Source organism: Taudactylus pleione, unplaced genomic scaffold (genome assembly GCF_031769625.1).
Source record: "Taudactylus pleione unplaced genomic scaffold, aTauple2 ptg000238l, whole genome shotgun sequence".
Taxonomy (NCBI): Eukaryota; Metazoa; Chordata; class Amphibia; order Anura; family Myobatrachidae; genus Taudactylus; species Taudactylus pleione.
In genome coordinates, this window is record NW_028284640.1 from 300,758 (window position 1) to 320,758 (window position 20,001).

Consider the following 20,001-nt stretch of genomic DNA (forward strand, 5'->3'; position numbering starts at 1 on the left):
GTAATTCTTCAGTGAAAACTGATCTTTAGGGAGCCTATCGCACATCACTGTTGAAAGAATACAGTAGCTTCCACAGTGACTGATAACAGTGAACAATAGCTTGCATCATGTTTGACAAGATTAAAAAAATACAAACGTAAACGTTTCAAATCCTGTCAGGGAAAGGGCTTTTGTGTTTAGCTATTGAAAGGTACCTTTTCCTATTAGATCAATTTACTTTGACATAATGTTTTCCCAGTCTTTGGTATATATTCGCCCCTAAATAAGTCCAGTAGTTTTGTAAAAATAAAAAATTGTCAGTGTAAAGAAAAAATTTTCTTGAATTTTTCTCTCATTCCCGTCTCCATACAGCCATGTAAATCAGTGTCAAATAAATGAAAACAGGTAGAGCGGTTTCCTTCAGTCTGGCTGAGCGGGGCGCACGGCGGGGCCACGCCGCCCTGACAAAAACCTTCTTCTTTTGCCGAAATTGCTTTTCAGATTTGTATAGAGTACTTTCCCCCTCTCTCTCTCTCTCTTCACCGTCTCCCTCCAAGTCTGTAACAAAACATAAAATAAAACTGAGATGGAGAAACGTGCGTGGTTCAGCTACTGCTCTGTATTTATACATAACACAGTGGAGAGGGCCGGTTGGATAAAACACTGCTTGTGGGGAGAGATATTGATCTGCATATTTGAAATGGATGGTACGTGACATAAAATCGTTATGGAGCAAATTTTTCATCCCACATTAATGTGTTGTGGGCAGATTGCTGCCTGCATACTAATACACCGAGCGTGCTGAATCAGCAGCTTAACCCTATACTCTAGATGAGTACATAACAGCCCTGTATTGCAGGGAGTGCTAACCGATCGTGTTTACTTCAGCCTGTTATAGTGGTGGTGGGTTTAGAGCCCTTGTCACCCGCATACAGGGGAAGGGGCCATTTTGTGGGCCGAACCAATATCCATGATAAGCCTATAGCTGTGATATTGCTATGGCACAAAAGGAGATGTTCCTTTCAGAAGTGCCTTGATGTCACTGGTTCCGAGTCAGAGCTGGGTGAGGAGAGGGGGTTAGGGCAGTGGGCATGTGCCCCCGTAATTGTGCATTCACTTCTGTGCCTGCTCCTTTCTGTCCACTGTGTAGTTCCGAGCATTTTCTAATGGCTGGTTGAGTGGGGGTGGGTCAGGTGAGGATTGGGGGTGGTATGGAGGAGGGCTAGATGAAAAGTGGGTGCAGGCATCTAGGGCTCCTCATCAGGGGTGGCCTGAGCCATACACGCCCCTGCACAGGAACTTAATGCAGCTGATTAGCCCAATGACAGCCGCCTCAGTATGTCAAGGACACATGACCATCATTAGAAGCCTGAAAACGCGCCAATGAGAACGGGTCTGCACTTTGAACTTTATTTTATTGGCTGATGCTCATCTGCAGGATCTGATGATTGGCTGAAGTACAGTTAAGGAGAAATCTGGTTGAGGGAAAAGAGAGAATGGGGGGGGGGGGTTACAGTAGACAAAAGGAATGGTTGGCTGGGGGGCAGAACAATAATAGGAAATGCTGGGAGAGAACAGAAATATAGGAAGTGCAGGATATAAAGCTGAATGATACAGCAGGGGCACATGGGACAAAGGCGAGCTGGGGCGATAATACTGTTTGGATGGGTGAGATGGACTCGGGGGTTGGGTACGGGATCTCGCAGTCCAAATTTTGATGCTGGCATCCAGACAGGGTTAGGATACAGACACCTCTTGATAGGTATCCTAACCCTCCCTGCATAGTGCCTGACCCTGACCCTTCCTGCCCCCCCACTACTTGACCTTCTGGATACCGGCGGTTTAGGAGAAGAAGGAATTGGATCAGCTGACAATGTATACAGTCATCTTAATTTTTTTTTTATTACATCTTACACTGTATGAGTGTAATAGATATATTTATTAGAGACATAAGGCCCTGCCCACACTAATAACAGTCACTATGGCTTCTCCAGCTGATGTATCTAGTTTTGTTATTATTTGTATATTTCTATAATTTGTGGCTAACTGAGAAGCACGTTTGTTTGAAGAGCTGCCCAGGCGACCTCCACTGGTGAGCCACCAGGGAACATGTGTGCAGGGCTTTATCTAAGTTACCATACCTGTGAGGGCCTTTAGTCCGGAATCCGCTGCCATTATGAAATCTCCCCGTACCGCGTCGCTCTTCTGCAGAATGATTGTACAACCTAAAGAGGAAATTGTGCCACAACCCTTCCCAGAGGTTCAGCACTGTGAATTCTCTGTAATAGCTCACTTCAAGTGGTGTATAACAACTCATGTGGTGAGCAATAACATGTATGACTTGGAGACATGAAGCATATATTATATGTCTTGTATCACAACAGAACATCCCACTCTCACATGACAGTCATACTGCACTCTGTCTCCTCTTTCTAAGGGGACAGACTGACCTCACATCTTACATAGATTGCGTTCCTCCTGTGGTGTGTTACACCACAGACATGCATGGACTATTTGTAGGTTTGTTACTCTCCAGTACAGACTTTATATTATTGTACTGTATTATTTATAACACATGCTGCATTACACAGCGCTGTACATTGAAGCAATCATGATATTAATAACTAATAGTGACCTGAAACGGAAGGTAAAGATAGCCATGCCCACTTAAGCTTACAATGGAAGATGTGTTGAGCAGGGGACAATTGAATTATAGTTGTACCGGTGTGTGTGTGTGTGTGTGTCTCTACTGTATTGGTGAGTTATTGTGTCCCTGAGTGTCAGTGGCTGGTGGTAGTGTGCATGCTTTGGGTGGTAACCTAACCATTGTAATGTGGTAATAGAACACCATGCTGTCTCATCCTTAGTCTGCCTGCGTAGCGTTGGATATTACAGTGGAGGGAGCTATTTTGTGGACTACAACCATATTCATGGGAATGCAGCATATTCCTGGTTGAATGATGGGCTGCATAATAGTTCAGTTCACAAAATGGCTGCCTCTGTGGTCATATGTACGTAAAAGGCGTTGGCCACAATTATTTTCCATTCATTTCGACACTCTGGACTGATCTCTTTTCATGGTCACAAGGCTGGTGTAATCTACCATCTGTTTCAGCCTGCCTGTAGCCCAGTAACCAGTGTTGCAGTATTTGTGCTGATACACACAAATCATTAGTGTATCTTTTCTCCTTTGTCATTGTGTGTTATGTTTGTTAGCTGGTGAGTGTGCACATAAAAGTTTACGCCATGTTGAAGTTGGACAGTGCTAACCCAGAATTCCCCTGTGTCCTATCACGTGCGTGCGTTCTGCCCTGGCATCAGCCTGCGGTATTTTCCATCGGAGACACAGAACAACTAGGAAGACAATGCAGCCAGCTTTCAAGTACCGTCAGCACATAACACCAGTGCTTCCCGCTCATTCTTTCCACATCTACCTAGTGCAGAGGGCACAGGCCAGCAACACACTGCTCTGAGATATGCTACCATCCATTCTACATAGATCTTGCGCCCCTGTCCAGTTCATTGGATCACTAGTACAGGGCCAAATGCAGATTTTTAGATACTGTCCTCCCTATTAGACAGTACAGTAAGCACCTTTTTATGCATGATTTAATATTTTACCAGCATGCTTGTAGCTGTATATTGCTATGCATTTCCTCCATATTCATGTCTCTCTTCCAATATAAACTCATTTGGAGGAAGTGTCACAAATTATGAAGAAAAAAACATTTTGCAAGTGATTTCCTGTTGTACAGAACATGTTTACTCTCTTCAGATGTCCTTACTGGATTCCTGTACACCACAATAGTGCTGGGTGACCCTGGGTCTCAGTGGGCTCTCTGTCCCTAGCTTGTACAGTAAACTGAACCTTGAATTGAACGAATACAGAACTGTTTACGTGTGTAGTATAGAATGTCGACATAGTGTCAACACGGACGTAATGCCGACATTGTGAAATATCAACCGTCGTTATATTGGCAATGCAATATTGTATGTAATTTTCATGTAACCAAACACTAATCACAGCTAGACCCTAACCCAAGTTGCAGCCTAACACTAACCCTAATTCTAAAATTGGGTGTCAACATTCTGGCAATGTCGACATACTGACAATGTCACATTGCCTCCCTACATCTACAAATAATGTAGTCACTAATTGATGCAGTAACCTTTATGAATATTACTAGAAGCCTATTTATCATTCGTCCTGATTACAATGTCTGTACATAATCAGCATAAATCTACAATTACAGATGTGTCCTGCTACATCTTTGCCAGTCGCGCTATAAATGTGCGCACGCATCGCGCCATGCGGTTAACCGCAGCAGCATATCGTATGCTATGGCGCGCACTGCGATTGCACCATGCAGTCCTATGGAGGCACGGGTGCAAACGCAGTGCGCATATCTGCTCGTGGGCGGTTGCCTCGTGCCATGCGTGCCGCGATTTGCTGCATACGCAGCTAAGCTGTAGCAGGGCACATCTGTAGTGTTATGTTTTTTCTCACTAAACATGCAATAGTTTATATTGTACATTGTTTATACCCATGCTATGTTACAGCTAGACATAGGAGCTTACACCTCCCAGCATAGGCTGAGCACTGCACCTCACTGTAATACATTGCTTCTGCGTCTGATTGCTCTTTATCAGTGGCTTACTATAAGGCATTTTGCGGGACTCGTCTGGCAATGAGCACGGGGGTAATGCTATATAATCTGTAAAGATAATTTGCATTAGTATGCTTGTATCCCAAATGCTACTTGTGATAAGTAATATTCTGTAGTCACCTACAAATAAAGGAGGCCGCCTGTCTGTGACATGACAAATATCCGTACCTGGCTGGAAGAGGCTCCACTCCCTGTACTAGAGGGCCCCAGGAGCTACAGTGACATCGCAGGGCCCCTATGTAGATTTTACTATGGGGCTCGGTGATACCCGGTTCTGCTCCTGTTATAGTGCCTCATCTGTTCACCAGCTTCAATACATTTTCTCAAGTATGTGCATTAAGTTTTGGCTACAGCAGTGTAAGACTAAAGCACATACAGGTTAGTTGTCATCCGTGTCAGTATAGAGAAGGTAGCCACATGTTCTAAACAAGTTTCATGATCTGTCAGCCATATATACGGTAACTCTATTACAAGTCTGAAATGAGGTGCTGAGTGTTAAGGCCATGACATTCTGCATTTATAATTGAGCCTTCCAAATTGTGTTTAAATCCATAACCCGTTGATTAAAAAGGTGGTTTTTAAACCTTTGCAGTCATTGTCTTTGATTCCCTATGCCTGATAGAGCGCTGCTACATAGTTCTTTTGTGATTATTACAAAGAAAGGATGTGATGGCTATACAGGTCAGCTGAAATCTCCATCTAAGAAGTGGATAGGTTGCAAGTTCATGTGCTTCTATTTCTACGGAAAGCTGCAGGAAGTTGATGACCAGAATTCTCAAATGGTTATTAACAAGCTGTCAATAATTGTCTCATTCCCTTTTAGCTCGAATATGGTGGGTAATAAAGACTTCTATATATTGTAAGATTAATTGCATCAATTTATTCATCCCCTTTCTTCGTGCCGTGCTCTATAATTGTGATCACTTGACCTGGAGATCATTAACTATTTCTTTACCCATATACTAGTCCAATACATTTTATAATCTGGTGAATGGCAATTTATGGTGCATACACACGATCAGATTTTTCCTTCAGATATGAACGATAACGATTTAAAAATCGTTCAGTCGTTCATATCTGAAGGAAAATCGTTCATATCTGACATGCCTGAACGATGGACGATCAACGATGCGCGTTCCCGATGGTCAGATAACGATTTCTGACATCTGATGGGTTTGCAGTCAGACTTGGACGATTCCATTCATTTTAATGCAGTCAAAAATCGTTCAATCGTTCAAATCGTTCAAAACTTTGGTCAAATCGTTCAAATCGTTCAGATCGTTTAATCGTTCAATCGTTCATCTGACAAATCTGACAAGTCTGACAAATCTGACCGTGTGTACGCTCCATAAGTTTGTGCAAACTATTATCTTTCTGTAAGTGTTTGCCTTAGAAAGCCTGGCTTGTCAGAAGCTTGGTTGCAGTATTGCCGTCATGTTTATATAGATCCATTAAACCACCTAAAGTTCGTTCTTTGTGTTACCCATCCCTACTACCATTTTACAATGTCTTTTTAAATAAGAAGTGTTTTGAAGAATTTGAGTTGAATGTCTCCTTCCCAATCGAAGTCCCTACATTTTTGTGGTGTTCAATTTCTTATAGCGTAAAGGGGGTATGTAGTTACCATGTCGGCGTTCAAAATGTCGACACTGTAATGTTGAATGGTTCAGAATGTTGACATATTCAATCAGATTGTCAAGCCGACATTAAGCATTTCTACATTATCAATATGAGCATTAGGGTTAGGCTGCTGTTAGAGTAACAAGGTATTGTTGACATTCAGACCATGTCGAAGTTCTGGTGTCAACATTCTGACGTTAATATAGACAAATTTGAATCCCAAATTGCGCAAAAGACAAAAACAAGCAGCCTATTAGGAACCAAGGAATATTACCAATTCCTCATAAACATAGCATGAAAAAGACAATGGGTCCTAAAATGGCGCTAACATTCTGACGTTGCTTATACCAAAATAATGCAGGTATAGGTTAGTGCACGCATGGTTATATTACATGTTCTTGCTGTGGTGAATGACCAAGTACCAAGTATTGTTTAACACACTGTATAGTCGTATTGTAAGTTATTTGGTTAGAATAAAATGGTGATACATTATCAGGAACACTTATTGGGAGCAGACCTATTGAGCGCGGAGCCTATAGGGAAGATGTATGAAGGGCGTTCCATGGTATTGGTGGGGAATACAGTGCTGCTTATATGAGGTACTTATGCCATCTCCTTCCCCTGCAGGTTACAGGTGGCAGCGTTGTAGGAGCACACACTTCTGCACTGGCGTCTATGAATGTGGACGCTGTGTGTGAAAAACTGAAGCAAATTGAAGGCATTGACCAGAGCATGTTGGCTCAGTACACTGCAACCATCCACAAGGTGACTTTGGATATAATCTATATTGTGTAATCCAGTCCTTGGAGACTATTGTTACTAGCATTAAGGGTCATTAGGTCTTGAACTACCCTAACCTTTATAGAAATGTATTTATTATTAGTCTCGCATGCCCCTTCGTAGGGAGTACAATACATTCCCCGTTGAATTAACCACAGCAGGTTACATCTGGTCACACTTATCTTCTAGACGCCAAGTGAGGTGGGCTGTGCGGTTTCAGCTCACTCACATGAAAGCACTTACAGTGGTGTGATCCTGTGTGGCCTTAGACTAACCAACCTATCGTGTTCTATTTATTGAAATATTCTGTCTAAATCTCCAGGCGCGGAGTCACCAGTAATAGGTAAATTATGTATTAGGGCTTGGAATTCCCATTTAGGAGGGTCCTATGCTAATGAAATTTGTCATTTGACCAAACGCTACAGCGTTAAATGTAATATCTAATGGCAAGCACCGAGTATCCTGCCTGTTACAGCTCCAGCCATGAAATAAATACTCCCAAAGAACATATGTATATACATAAGGGTGAATGCCAGAAAGTGCGCTCTTCAAGGTATTAAATACCCAGCAATAACTTCCCTTAGTGTCACATGGGGTAGTGTGGTGACTGGAAATTCTGCGTGAGTGCGCGAATTTCAGTGTGACGTGCGCGCCTCCCTCTCACTTTCATTCTCTCTCCCATGAAGGCGAACATCAATGGGCGAGTGCTGACGCAGTGCGGCATGGACGAGCTGAGGAAGGAAATGAGCATGAATTTTGGCGATTGGCATCTTTTCAAAAGCGCGGTAAGGATTGTAGTAACATTTACACTTGCAATTCCAGGTCTATAACCTGCCACATGATGCATCTCCTGTGTGGTCTCATAGCCAGCGTTACAGCCATGTTTACCTGTGACCAGGTGCGACTTTGGCGTTTTTATTTGTACCATGTGATAATGCAATCCTAGTTCATCCAGAGCGCGTATAATAATGTCAGGTATCAAGGAAGCTGCAAAGGGACAGGGTATGGTCCCTAGAGGGCGCTCTTAAATCCTTGGCCAGAATAACACTCTGATGACTTCAGGACAGTGGGCGGGGCCTGTTTGCGGTGCTGAGATACTGGACAGTAACCACCATAGTCAGGCTGCATTGGTAGGCTGTAGGTTAGCTGGGTAAGCAGCGTCCTGGACAGCTGTGGCAACTGAGTTAATGCTTTATGACCCATAACACCTGTGCACCCTATAACATGTTCAATCCAGAGCTTGTGAATTGGAAATAGTAGTTTTGCATGAATTCAGATCATTTCAAAGTGTTAATACAATTTTTGCATTGTTTTCTGAGTAGGCGTCCTGCGTGCGTCAGTCGTGTAATGTGCAGATATCTGTTGAATGTTGTAATAAGCATGTGACTTTTATACTTGCATTAAAATAATTTAATCTAATCAGCTTGTAAACAGATTGACTTTAGTGCTTGCTTTAAAGATATTAAGTATTTAAAACCTTGCAAATGACTGTAAGAAAATTATTCAGGCGTAATTGTTCTGTTGAAAATGTTTTCCTGGAGCCTTTTGTCGGGATCTCTCCATAAACAGATGGAGTCATAACACAGAGATTAGTTTGAAATAAGTCCTGATTTTGTTTTTGCTTCCTTATTTCTGCTTGTGTTGTGTGTTGGAGTGAGGTGTTGTGTAGCGGGGAGGTGTCATTTGACATTGTAATGAAGTTGTTGAAGGGGTTTCGCTAAATTTGCAAAATAACAATATTGATCTACTCCCAACAAAAAGCTTCAAGACATGAGAAGCTCTGACATGCAGATCCATCCCGACGAAGCCCGGATGGTGACTGAACCGGTCAGAAACGTGGCGGCACACGGTGAGATCGGCCGGCGTACAGTGCCAAACCCAGAGTTGCCACACACTGACCTTGCCGGTCAGAACTATGACTTCAGCTTCAGCTTCGAGGAGCTCAATGCGCTGGGCTTTGAGGAGGCCCCGCGGAATGTTGGCGCTCCTTGGCAGGTAAGTATCCGGTTACATAACCTGTCCTTCATTGTTGACTTTATTCTGCTGGATTAGTAATTAGTCCAGCTGTTTGCATAGAGAAACCAGTGAGCAATGATAATAGAGAATTTTGAAGTCTGTTGAAGTACCTAAATTTGAGAGGGCAGCTAGACTGTGGCCTGAGAAGAGAAGTTACAAGATAAAACATTGGAAACCGGCAATTATGTATAGTGCAAGACTTGTTCTAGTGTCTTGTGGATACTGGAGGATATATACGATTGAAAGTTCACTTTTGCTCGTGGTGGAGCCAAATTTGTGCACTGTTGCTGAGGCCCGAGGACAAGGCTGGCAACAAGGGCTGTAGCAAAATAATATTTAAATGGGGGAGCATAGATAAATCTAAACCGAATCGGACTGCAGAATTTATGTATGGGAGAAGATGGGTTGCATGAAAAGAAATTTTTAACTGTTCAGCCATTATCCATTGACCAATATTGGAATATCCCTTGCTATAATAACTAGCATGACCATAAAAAATAGGTTTCGTTGTCAGCAAGTAAAATATGGCCTGTTCCTTCAATCAGGACAAGGACACAGAGCAACTCTGGTGGTGTAAAAGGATAACCTCAACCTCAAAATAACTAGTAGCTTGCAGCAAAGTGATACATTTTTAAACTTGGAAAATCGAAAATATATTTAATACAGAAATCTTTATTCATACTATTCTATAAACACCCATAGTCACAAAGGCTATTTGGTGGTTTGTTATAATAATTTGGTACATTAGTGACCACATTAGAAAAAATATAAGTTTGCTGGAATAAAGCGAATGGTTTTTATATGTTGCAATTTTAGACCAGCTCTGTAGTCCAGAAATGATGCCAGTCTTGTTGTTAAGCCAGTTTACAAATGTCATCTTGCCTTTATATGGTTGCTCATAGTTGGCCACTAACGGAAGAGTGTCTGCTGTGTTCCTCTTTCAGGGAAAGCCACACAGAACCCCAAGTTTGACCAGTCTCAATTCCCAGGAGTCGACTCATGAAATCTTAAAGTTGACAGATAAAGTTCAAGCTGAATATAGAGATGCATACAGGGAGTACATAGCACAGATGGCACACATTGAAGGTGCAGTGAGTTCTACTACCAGTGGCAGGTCTTCTCCAATGAGCTCCAGTGCTTACTACATTGGACAGAGCACTTCTGTGAGCTCCATTCATTCGAGTGCAGAGCAAGATAAAGGGAAGGATTTAGAGCCCAAGCAGGAAGAGGGAAGAAAACCCTTTCTTCTGAAGAGAAATGATGTTGATTACACATCCTCAACAGTTTCCACCACAGATGCTTCTCCTTTGGACCCAATCACAGAAGAAGATGAGAAGTCTGATCAGTCTGGATCCAAGCTCCTTCCAAGTAAAAAGAATGCTGAGAGAACCAGCCTCTTCCAAGCAGCAGATCTAAAACTTAAAGGAACTGGTCTTCGCTACCAAAAGCTGCCGAGTGATGAAGATGAGTCGGGGCCCGAGGAATTCGATAGCACTCCACTTCTGAAGGAAGGCAAAGACAAGAAACAAGACGCAACTACAGACAAGGTGGCTGACTACGCGCCTGAGGCTGTCAGAACATTCATCAAAACAAAGGAATATTTGTCTGACCCTATCCTCGACAAGAAAGACTCCTCCGACTCTGGTGTGAGGTCCAACGAAAGTTCACCAAACCATTCTCTCAACAATGAACTCACAGACGATTCCCAACTTGAAAAAGCCAACCTTATTGAGCTCGAGGATGATCGTATGCGAGGGAAGAGAGGTATACCAAATAGTCTGAGTGGCCTTCAGGATCCCTCCATAGCTCGCATGTCTATCTGCTCTGAAGACAAGAAAAGCCCATCAGAGAGCAGTCTCATAGCCAGCAGCCCTGAGGAGAACTGGCCTTCTTGCCAGAAAGGCTACAATCTCAACCGCACTCCCAGCACAGTGACCCTCAACAACAACACTGCAAATCAAAACTTTGAAGCAACCGAGGAGGCAAAAGAAGAATCTCCAATCATAGTCGTTCCAGGGTCCAGCCCCGTGCACAATGAGAACCTGAAGCGCTTCACCAACAAGAGAGGTCAACGTTCAGGATACAGCCGTCTGGCCAAAGAGGTTTCGGAGTTGCACACAGTCTCAACCAGTGACACTGCTGGCTTTGCAGAAGAGCGAGAGAGTATCCTTTGAACTCAATCTTCATCCGTCCAGTCAGTTCATTTTTTTATTTTTTTATCCCTTTCTTTGCCGTAATCATTTTTTCTTTTTGCCAACCTCCATCCAAAACTGAACCCTCTAACAGATTGTGGTCCTTAACACTGTTTCCTTTAAAATGACCTGGAAAATATTTAAATGCACACACCAGCAAGTAAAACTAGTAAAGAGCACTGAATCCTGTCAGCCGCCGTAGTTCCACATCGCAGATCTTTCTGCTGCCTTTTCCATGAGAAAAGAAGAGAAGATCTTGTTCCAGGAAGTTTAAGACCGCTAGATTTTGTGCTCTTCATTAGCCTGTTTGTTGTTCCATCATGCCCACATTTTATAAACATGCGTAATGTAACATTCATAAGCACTTATATATTACATATGTTAACAAGATCATAACTATCACATTAAAATGCCTGTTACATTTCTAAAGCATTGTATGGGGATATGTTTAAAAAATCTTCTTGTAATAGTCTTCACAACCAGCTACAATCAGGCTTATTAACCTCGAATGACACAGAGGGTTATAAGGGGTTGGTAAAGCCCAATAAGCAGTGCACTGGGGAGTGGGCCACGCTTATTTTAAACAAATGCTAATGTTTTTTCCTTTTTTTTTTAAAAGGGCTGACACTTTACCCATCTTTTATTTTGTTTATATAGACACTTGCATGGATGTTTGAATTTGAAAAAGTAGCAAATCTAAATACAACCACCAGGAAACACCAATCAGAACACAGCTGCCAGGGTCCTCTGAATCAGACCTGGATCTATTTAATAATGATGACAGTAACTGAGGTCCATAAGTCACCCCCAAACCACCATACGCACCCCCACTGCCGGCTCCTCCTCAGTGACTGGGACCCAGGTGCTGCACAATAACACCACAGTGAAGCCCCCCGGCTCCAGGTTAATGAGGAAGAGCCAGCATTTTGGTGTCACCCACTGTGGTCCGCACCCCCCGCCAAATGATGTCACACCCCCTTTTGACATGTATTGAAATTACTGTTTTAGAAACTAAATGCAATTAATAATAATGTATTTTACATTATCAGTCCAATATTTGCTTTTGTGTGGGCGAAGTGTACAAGGGTGTGAAGATTTTTACAAGGGTCTTGACATGCCATTTGCAAACATATCTTTGCCATCTTCCCTCCCCATAATTCCATCATTGTAAGTCTTGGTTCTTAGAATGGTTGTATGTTTTTCTCTCATTCTAAAGAGTTCACAGCTTCATCATAAGTGTAATTTGTAACTGTGTAATAGTGAGCCCGTCTAGTGCCATGATGCTTTCTATACAGTGGTGTATTGCTTGTGATGTAACCTCTTGAATTCAGTGTCTGTAAGTGATTTGCATGATTTAGACGTGTAATTATCAGAACATTTAATATCTGCTATCCTCGTCTGGTGCTTATGTCACATTACCACTATCCTAAACTGGCGACGCAGTTTCCTATCATTTGATTGTTTATGACCGAATTGTTAAAGATTTTGCAGGCATGTGATTGGCAAATGTGTCGTTGTTAAATGTAGATGTTGACATCCATCTATAATCCGATCGGATTAGGTAGGAAGTTTTTACCCCAAACAATTGTGTTGAAACTGTTTGCAGGGTGTGTAGTGTAATTGTACAATTACGGTCTACTGTTCCTATAATTGCCGTACAGTACACATGCACTGGAATGGTATTTGATCTCTGCTGTACGCACATGGAAATTCTCATCCAACAATCACTCATTTCAGAGTCCGTTAGAATCTTGAAAACTGATTGCATCAGGAAGATACTATACAAACGTGCTAAACTTTTGGTGGAATACTCTCTCTCTCCTAGTCTAGAAAGAGGGCTGCACACAGTCTACCTAGCTATCTGCGAGGTGTGCTGGTGTGTAGGAGTGGAAACTTGTGGGATAAACAGGTGTATCTCCATCGTTTATTAGAACAGGTTGCAGTCTGTACCCCCCAATGCGTAGATGTAGTCATTCCATGGACACATAGATAATCGCGTAATGTTCATTGTTCAGAATGCTCCTGCGCTATATCTGTGAGGGTTGGTAGAACACCATTTTGCTGACCAAACAAGTGACCGACCATCTAGTATTGCTGAAGGAAGGGACAGGTGACTCTTATCCAGGTAACAGAACCATCCATTTCACCATTCATCCATGCTAACCTGACCCTGTCATGATATGAAGGAGAGTGCTGGTATCTTATCCTCGATGAGTCACATGTAGATTATATTAGCCTGGAATATCTGGTATTCTCGAATGAGTAATTATATTTATACTTGTGCGACACCACGCTGTATACATATGGCTCATTACGCCCACTTGTGGATAGCTTACGTCTTTATCTAAGAAGAAGAAGAAACGGCATTTTGCAGCAGCTCACCCTTTAATGCTACTTGAAGTGATGGCGATGGTCCCAGTTCAGACCCTCCTGCGTGCAAGTTGTTGCTGAGCAACACACTCAGCAGTAGTTAGTGTCCGTGTTTGAGGAGTTGGCGAGAGATCAGTCATCTGGGCATTAGGCCTGTAACACTCTGACAGAGGGTAGCACTATCTACCACTTATTTATGGAGCTTGCATGATCGTATTTCAATTTCACAAAGTGTTAAGTGTTGTGCTAAATATGTGGAAATAAAATAACTCCCAAGCATTGTCTTCTGTCCTTTTATTATGGGTTTGAGTAGTATATCTTAATTGTTTAATAGTCATGAAGTAATACCTTGTCTTCATATAGAACCTCACCATTTAGCCCTGCCGTATTGCTTGGAGCAGGTGGAGCTGCACTGGCCTTATACCTACCTTTTGTTTTTGTCTTTGATATTTTAAAAGCAGCTCAGTATGCTTAAAACATACATTGGGCCTAATTCAGAGATATATGCAAACCCAAAGATGCAGCAGCAATGCGAACAGCATAAAACTCTAAATCAGGCCAGTTATTTGGCCAAAAGTATGTAGACACCTGAACATCACACCCATATGTGCTTGCTGAGCGTCTCCTTCCAGAACCATGGGTATGAATATGGAGTCGCTCCCATCTTTGCTGCTGTAATGGCCTACGACTCTCATCTGGGAAGACTTTCCACTAGGTTTTAAAACATGGCTGCTGGTATTCGCACACATTCATCCAAGAGGGGGGGGGGGCATTGTAATGCTGAAACAGAAAAGAGTTTTCCCCAAACTGTTGCCACAAGGTTGGAAGCGTGCAGTTTTCAAGTATGTCATGGTATGCTGTAGCATTAGGATTCCCTGTGGCTCAGGCCAAACCATGAAAAACAGCCTCTGATCATCATTCATCCTCCACCAAACTTTGCCGTAGACATTAGGACAGGAAGTGTTCTCCTGGAAACTGCCATTCTCCACTTCCTCCGTCAGATGGTGAACTCTGGTCTGTCACTTCAGCGACTGTGTTTTCACCGCCGCAGATGTCAATGTCTTTACACCAGTTGGCATGTAGCATTGAGCATGGTGATCTGAGGCCTGTGTATGGCTGCTCAGCCTTGGGAACAGAATTCATGAAGCTCCTGACAAACAGTTATTGTGTTACAGATTATTTTTGCGTACTAACTGCTTTAGCAGTCCTCGATCCCATTCTGTTACCTTTGGTGGCCTAACACTTTGCCACAGGACTGTAGTTTCTGCTAGACATTTCCACTTCACAATAATGGCACTAACATTTGACCAGAAAAGCCATAGCAGGGCAAAACTGTGAATAACAGACTTGTTGGAAAGATGATAGACTTTGATAGTGGCACGTTGATAGCTACTGAGTTCTACTGTTCAGTCCGTCCTATTGCTAATGTGATGTAATGACTGGTTTGTACAGTGCTGCACCACTAGCACCAGGTTCAGATGTGTTCGGATTGCTTCGGTGGCCGATTTCCCCGTGTTCAGATAAAACACACCGTGACAGAGAGGCAAGCCTGAATTCCCCTTTTGCAGACACAATGACCAGTCAGGAGGGAAGGTGCAACGCAATTTTATTATTTGTTAATAATTAACAACATATAACAGAAGATATTTAGCATTTACAGATGGAATTAAATTAATTACACTATTCAATGACAAGGTATTTATTTATTACCTCCCCGTCATCTACTGGTGACCCCAGCTGGCAAGCATGTGACACCAACAAGAACCACAATTCCTGCAGAACTTTACTTTACCAAAAAAACAAATGAGACCTAAATATGAAACCTGCTGGTCTAGCTTGAATCATTGGTGCTCCGGCAGTCTATAGCTGTGAAATACAGTCTGGGTTAACGCTCCCTTTTTGCTGAGAAAAACGTGGGAAAACACATGCAGGTTGGATAGGTTCTTGTAGTGTGCCAGCTGTAACAACAAATAGTCCATGCAAAATAATTAGCTGCAAGCAGGGTTATGCACCTGCAGGTTGGATAGGTAGCTTTCCAGGCTAATGTGAAGTCTGGTAATTGTAATCCAGGGCAAACATAAAAGTTATAGCATCCTTATGTTTACAGCTCCAAGGGCACTCCACTGCAACTCCTTACACACAGCATACCAGGTGCAGTATTTGTAATCCAGGGTAAATGAGAGGGGTTACTGCACCCCTATTTGTACAGATCCAGGGACACTCCACAGAAGCACCTCACAGACCATACCTTTTTTCAGAAATTCTTCCCCAGACTCTTTCTACAGAAATTCCTCCCAGACTCTTTCTACAGAAATTCCTCCCAGACTCAGCACTGACAGCCTAGAGGAAGGTATTTTATAAGCTCTCCCTCACTCTCCTCCCTGTCGGTCCGGCATCTATTAGTGGACAGAGGGGATCCAGCAACAGGCCGCCTACAGGGATCTCTGCCTGGACACCCAGGCTACCAATCAATGGGGTAGGATTTTCCCTCCTAAAATGGATCGCTGACCAAGGGGCACTTTCTACCTCCCTGTCTGCACATGCTCAGTGGGGTTCAGGGAGAGCAGGGTCAAAGTTCACTGTACTATGTGAACGGAGCTGTTAACTCTGTATATAAAAAAATTGGGGGACCCCTATTTGGGAACAAACTTGGGGGTACCACACTAATGAGAGAGATAGTATGGCTGGTATGCTTGATTTCTTACTCCTATTAGCAATGCATGTGACTGAAATGGTAAAACATATAGTGTAGAATAAAACTGGCCATACACCTAAAGATTATCATTTCAATCAGCCATCTAGTTGGCAGGTTGGAATGAAAACCTAGTAATGTATGGGAGCGTGTGGCAGTTAGCTCCCAAGTGCCGGAAAACAGTAAAAACTGCCACTCAGGCAAGTTGGTTAAATCAAAATTATTTAGGCAACTTGTCTGAAAAACAATTTTTTTGCCCATTTTCTGGCATTTGGAAGCAAATTGACCAATAAGTTTGCTCCCATACATTACATTACCAGGTTTCCGTTCCAACCAACTAGTCTGGTTAGAAACCTCTTTCTAGCAACCTATTAACAATACTCCCAATGTGTGCCATTGAGCTGTCCCGTGTTTTAAATTAGTATCTAATTACTTTTGAAAGTCTTGTATATGCACAAATATAGGGTAATGTTCTGACGTGCTTCACAATTCAGCTATCTTGTCCATGTTATAATCTAAAGCAGCAATCCAACCTCAATTTATTTTTATTTTAAATTTTGATAGCACCTTACCTCCTTTTCAAAATCTCTATCAAAGGTATACAAGTTTCTTTAGCTGACACTTGGGCACTATGTATGTGATGGCAAAAAGGAGGGGGGTGATTTTAACTCTGACAGCTCAGAGGGGTGTTTCAAAGCCTCTCTGCTCACTAAATGGTGTGGTTGCCATAGTTGTCATGACACTGCAGGACTATTAATCATTAATAGCTGCCTGACGAAACAAACCAAAGGTAATTCTACTTGTGAAGCTTTTTGTAGCCTTTCATGAACTTAACGTAATTTTTTTTTTTTTTTTTTATATATAAAGGGATTGATACAGTAGTAATGTAACTGTTGTATATCCTATTTAAGGTTTTACATTTGCTAAATAAACTCAAGAAAATCTTGTGTAATTATTTCCTAGACACACTAGCAGAATGCATCTAGCATGTTTCTTGCAGCGACTATAGTGGCGGAATCACTATGATTTACCGCCGGCGGTTCAAATCCCGACAGCGGAAGCCCGGCAGCGAAGATCCCGACAGGTGAGTATTTTTTTCTATTTACTAACCTAACCTCCCCCCTAACCCTCCCTTAGGGTTGCCTAACCCTAACCTCCCCCCTCTAAGTGCCTAAACTAACCCCCCTTCCACGCAGCCTAACCCTAAGTCTCCCATGGGGGTGCCTAACCCTAACCTCCCCCCTCTAAGTGCCTAAACTAACCCCCCCTTCCACGCAGCCTAATCCTAAATCTCCCATGGGGGGGCCTAACCCTAAGCTTCCGATGTGCAGTTGAAACCAAATAATGTTTGGTTTGGGACATGATGAGGGCAGGACACAGACTAAACACTACATACGCTTTGTCCACTAAAGATGGTAAACGTAGAATATAGTATGTGGTTTGGTTTTGTAAAATAACCCTTTTGGGTCTGGTGCACATATACCCCTAATCCAGAGATTCCCAAACGCCGTCCTCAAGGCTCCCCCAACAGTCCAGGTTTTAGATATATCCATGGTTGAGCACAGGTGACTTATTTTATAGTTTGATTTAACCACTTGTGCTCATCCATGGATATGTCTAATACCTGAACTGTAGGGGACCCTTGAGGACCGCGTTTGGGAACCTCTGCCCTAATCAATGATAGGTTAATCTGCAAATAATGGACATATACTTTAAAATGTTAACTGGACAATTTTTACACTTGTGATCGATGTGACAAAATAATATCAACTTGATGCAACGATTTTCTGATGGGCAAAATGGTACTTTTGCCATTATGTTTTACATTCACAGTTGTAAATATGGCTGATAACTTAGGAGGGCAATGTACCATTGTGTCTTACAGATGAGAGGAAAATAATCACTGCCTGCATATCGAGCACACAGATTAATGTCACCGGGATAAATGTGCCGGTCTCCCGCTGTCATTGGTAACTGTGTGCAAGTCCTGCTATATAAGCTGCCAAATTGTGTATCAAATTATGATCCGCCTTCTCTGGGAAAATAATTACGTTCATTCCTCATGTCACACTCTGTAATTCTTTGCCGCTGTACACTGTGATCACATTTTAGTTAATTTATTAGCAACCTCAGGTCATTTTACATTACACTGATGCCTTTTTCTCTCCCTCGGTTATAATCGTTTGATGTCTGATGTATTGCTTGCATTAGTCCCTATCACAATGCCTCAACCTTCTTTTATGCACTGTTCCACTTGTCTAGGTCACCAGAGTGATTAAATGCCTGACCTTGATTCTACTTGTCTGCATTATATACTGTCCCAGACAGGAAATGCTAAATAACGCGCCATAAACAAGTGCGTAGGTATGTAATAATTCAGGATATACCTTATCTGTGCCTGTGACAGATTCCACACTTGATCATATATTAGTCTTGCACAATACCTGTGGCTTATTCCTATCTTCCGCTTATATTTTAAAGGTGCAGGTGAATGAAGATTAGGATAGCAGTCTTTATCTTGGAGTGCTGTGACCTGTAGTAAAGCTTGATCTGCGGTACCAATAGCCTTATATTTACACATGCGCACACACACACACTGCGACCATAAACATTATCTCATCACAAGTGTCGAGAGTTATGGTGCATACACACTGTCAGATGAATGATTGAATGATTTTACCAATGATTTGAACGATTTTAGACTGTATTAAAATGAATGGAGTCGTCCAAATCTGACTGCAAACATATCAAATGTCAGATATGGTTATCCGACGAGCTGGAACGTGCATCGTTCATCGTTGCAGGCTCACATGTCAGATTTTCTTTCAGGTATGAACGATTTTTAAATCGTTATCGTTCAGATCTGACAGAAAATCTGACCGTGTCTATCCACCATTACTCTACAAAACTAAGCGATGTTATCACATATGAAAACAATGAGTATGAAAATCCACTTACTCCTTATAGTAAGATGAAAATATTCAGTCATCTTAGAATTCTAAGATCTCCAGCCTTTTGTGCTTGTAATTTGTGATGGGATTCCCAGGGCTTCTAATAGCCTTCTGCTTTACAGTACAGCAGGGGTTACCTACCACGGTCCTCAAGGCCGTCCAGGTCCAGGTTTTAAGAATAGCTATACTTGAGCACAGGTGACTTAATTAGTACCTCTGTTATTTTGATTTAGCCATCTGTGATCAACCATGGCTATCACTAAAACCAGGACTGTTAGTGTGCTTTGAGGACTGAGGTTGGGAATCACTGCAGTACAGGGTGCAGTATGTTTGTTGTGTATGAGCACATAAACAATATATATCATGTATAATATTTCTGCAACATTTGGCTCTATGTACAGTGTGTATATGTGTGTGCGTGTATTAGGGATGTGCGGGCTCGGATAGGTTCGAGTTTGCACGCTGAGTTCGGATTTTTCCCCTCCAAAAAAACGGAACTCAGAAAGAGGCAAAACGTCATCTTGCATGGACAAACATCATTCCTGGACAGAAGTCGAACCTATCCGAGCCTGCACATCCCTAGTGTGTGTGTGTGTGTGTGTGTGTGTATATATATATATATATATATATATATATATATATATATATATATAAGAAGAGCGCTCCATAGTGCAAAGTAAATGTTGATTTAATAGAGCACCTTTTGCTAATAAAACATACACACCACATGGTAC

General features: G+C 42.3%; 1 protein-coding gene across 4 annotated transcripts in view; it reads left to right on the forward strand.

Annotated features, from left to right (window-relative positions):
- KIDINS220 (kinase D interacting substrate 220) overlaps positions 1 to 13,903 on the forward strand; it is a 157,951-nt gene extending 144,048 nt beyond the window's left edge. For 3 of the 4 annotated variants that reach the window (XM_088479499.1, XM_088479502.1, XM_088479500.1), the window contains 5 exons: positions 6,894 to 7,031; positions 7,733 to 7,831; positions 8,808 to 9,041; positions 10,007 to 11,225; positions 11,381 to 13,903. In XM_088479499.1, coding sequence (XP_088335625.1) covers positions 6,894 to 7,031; positions 7,733 to 7,831; positions 8,808 to 9,041; positions 10,007 to 11,225; positions 11,381 to 11,418 — 1,728 coding nt within the window. In that variant the 3' untranslated portion in view covers positions 11,419 to 13,903. Of the gene's footprint in view, positions 1 to 6,893; positions 7,032 to 7,732; positions 7,832 to 8,807; positions 9,042 to 10,006 lie in introns of all 4 variants that reach the window. The other variant, XM_088479501.1, reaches the window with a different exon arrangement.
- Positions 13,904 to 20,001: the final 6,098 nt, after the last annotated feature.